Source organism: Microplitis demolitor, chromosome 4 (assembly GCF_026212275.2).
Source record: "Microplitis demolitor isolate Queensland-Clemson2020A chromosome 4, iyMicDemo2.1a, whole genome shotgun sequence".
Taxonomy (NCBI): Eukaryota; Metazoa; Arthropoda; class Insecta; order Hymenoptera; family Braconidae; genus Microplitis; species Microplitis demolitor.
In genome coordinates, this window is record NC_068548.1 from 18,906,160 (window position 1) to 18,908,222 (window position 2,063).

Genomic DNA, 2,063 nt, shown 5'->3' on the forward strand with positions numbered 1-2,063 from the left:
ACTTCTCGGACCAACATCTGCATGTCTTATTTATATAAAAAAAAATTGGCTTTAAGACAAAACAAAATTTTTATGCATAGAACCGACTCTTCAAAAAAAAAAAAAAACATTTTCAATGACAGTTGAATTGAAACAGCAATTTCTTTTGTACTAAAAAATTCTGAATTTTTTCTGTAAGAAATTCAAATAATTATAATTGTATGCATATAATTTTTAATCTCAATAAATTAATGATCAATAAATTTAAAAAATTAATTTTATCAATGCAAATAGAAAATAAAAAAATTTTTTTTTAATTTTACCGCCACAAGTATTGACGTTCCGCCATCTTTAAAGAGAACGTCAAAACAAAACACAGGGATATTGCTACTGCACGTAGACGACATTTAGTGTTCATACTATTCGAACCTGCGTTATTTGAATGATACAAACTTACCTGACAAATATTAAACCCAGTAATTAAATACTAATTATTAATTAATAAAATTAAATAAATACTTATAAAAAAAATCATGGGTGTAATTTTTCTTGAACATATTGGAGGTACTCGTTTATTTTCTTGTGCTTCGTGTGACACTAATTTAACAAACAGAAATCAGCTGATCAGTACACGATTTACAGGAGCGACTGGACGAGCTTTTCTTTTTAATAAAGTCGTTAACTTGAATTACAGGTATGTTATTTTTTAATTAATATTTAAACCTTAGAAAAAGTTCTCTATTTTCATATTTTTAAAAAAATTTATCATTTATCGTAATAATTTATTTCTCTGTTGTCTTTGTTCTTTATAAAGTGAAGTTCAAGATCGTGTAATGCTGACAGGAAGACACATGGTCAGAGATGTGAGCTGTAAAAATTGTGATGCTAAACTTGGCTGGGTTTATGAGTTTGCAACTGATGACAATCAACGTTACAAAGAAGGACGTGTTATTTTAGAAAGAGCTCTTGTTACTGAAACTGATGGAATGGGAGAGAATATTTAATACCTGTAAATTTATTTTTTATTATTTTTTTTTATAGTTAAATAGTAAGAAAGAAAAAGAAATTATATGATTATTATTTATACTCAATTATTAATATATTATTTAAATTTAAATTATCCGATGGTGTTCCGTGTTGATTAAATCAATATAAAATAAAATATAAATAAATTGTGATCCTGAAGTTAGCAGACAATTAACAAAAACTAAAAACTTGCACATGTAGAAAATTAAAAAAACTATAGGTGTAATTTTTTTGAATATTTTTTTTTTAGATTGTTTTAAAAAAAAATGTTAGACGTCAACTTCAGTATCAGAATAAATTAATGAGTGTCAAAGTAGCAGACATACGACAATTTTTTAAGTACATGTAAAAAAATTAAATCATTAAAATAGGAAAATTAAAAAAAAATGTATGTACTAAATTTTGAATTGTCTAAACATGTATTTTTTAAATTTTTATTTTATAAAAATTAAAAATTGTTAGATTTCCGCTAACTTTACTATCATATTAAATTAATATGAAGATTATTGATTTTTAATTAAATTTCATAAATAAATACGCATAAATTAACGTAAAATAAATATAATTAATGAAAGAAAAAAAAATGTTTTTGAATGATCAGTGAAATGATATTAAAACTTTAGATTTATGTCCAGAGTCCTTGGGGTTACTTGAGTCGTAAATTAGTTACAGACCTCAAGATTAATTTTTTTTCTTTACCTGTCTGGTGAATTTCAAAATAAATAAAATGTAGGTGAGGGACGCACATAAAATTTTTTCAAGGTTACTAATTATTTTTTATTTATTTATATAAAAATAATAATTATTATATTTGAAATACAACGAAAATAAACTTTTTGAATTAACTGTTATATTTTTTTAACTTAACATTCTCAAGTTTATGTTTATTATTGTCATTAATTTGTATTAAAAATAAAAATATAATAATTTACATTTACTTTTTTTTATCCTGAAATGTTTTTATTATTTTTTTATAATAATATTAAAATTTTTATAAGTGTGAATGTAGCAGACAGACAAATTTAAAATTATTAATAAATAGAGTTAATAATTAATAA

General features: G+C 22.6%; 1 protein-coding gene across 1 annotated transcript; it reads left to right on the plus strand.

Moving 5' to 3' along the window:
• The first annotated feature begins 361 nt into the window (after positions 1–361).
• Positions 362–1,852, plus strand: LOC103568266 (protein yippee-like 5). Its single transcript, XM_008545053.3, has 2 exons — positions 362–673; positions 794–1,852. The coding sequence occupies exons 1-2, from the start codon at positions 513–515 to the stop codon at positions 981–983; spliced, it is 351 nt and encodes a 116-aa protein (XP_008543275.1). The 5' UTR covers positions 362–512; the 3' UTR covers positions 984–1,852.
• The last annotated feature ends 211 nt before the right edge of the window (positions 1,853–2,063 follow it).

What these genes read in the sequence shown, in the direction of transcription:
- LOC103568266 (XM_008545053.3), top strand. Translation starts at nt 513, where the DNA reads ATGGGTGTAATTTTTCTTGAACATATTGGAGGTACTCGTTTATTTTCT. An exon ending in GTCGTTAACTTGAATTACAG is followed by an intron (nt 674 to 793) that starts GTATGTTATTTT and finishes TTCTTTATAAAG; the next exon opens with TGAAGTTCAAGATCGTGTAA.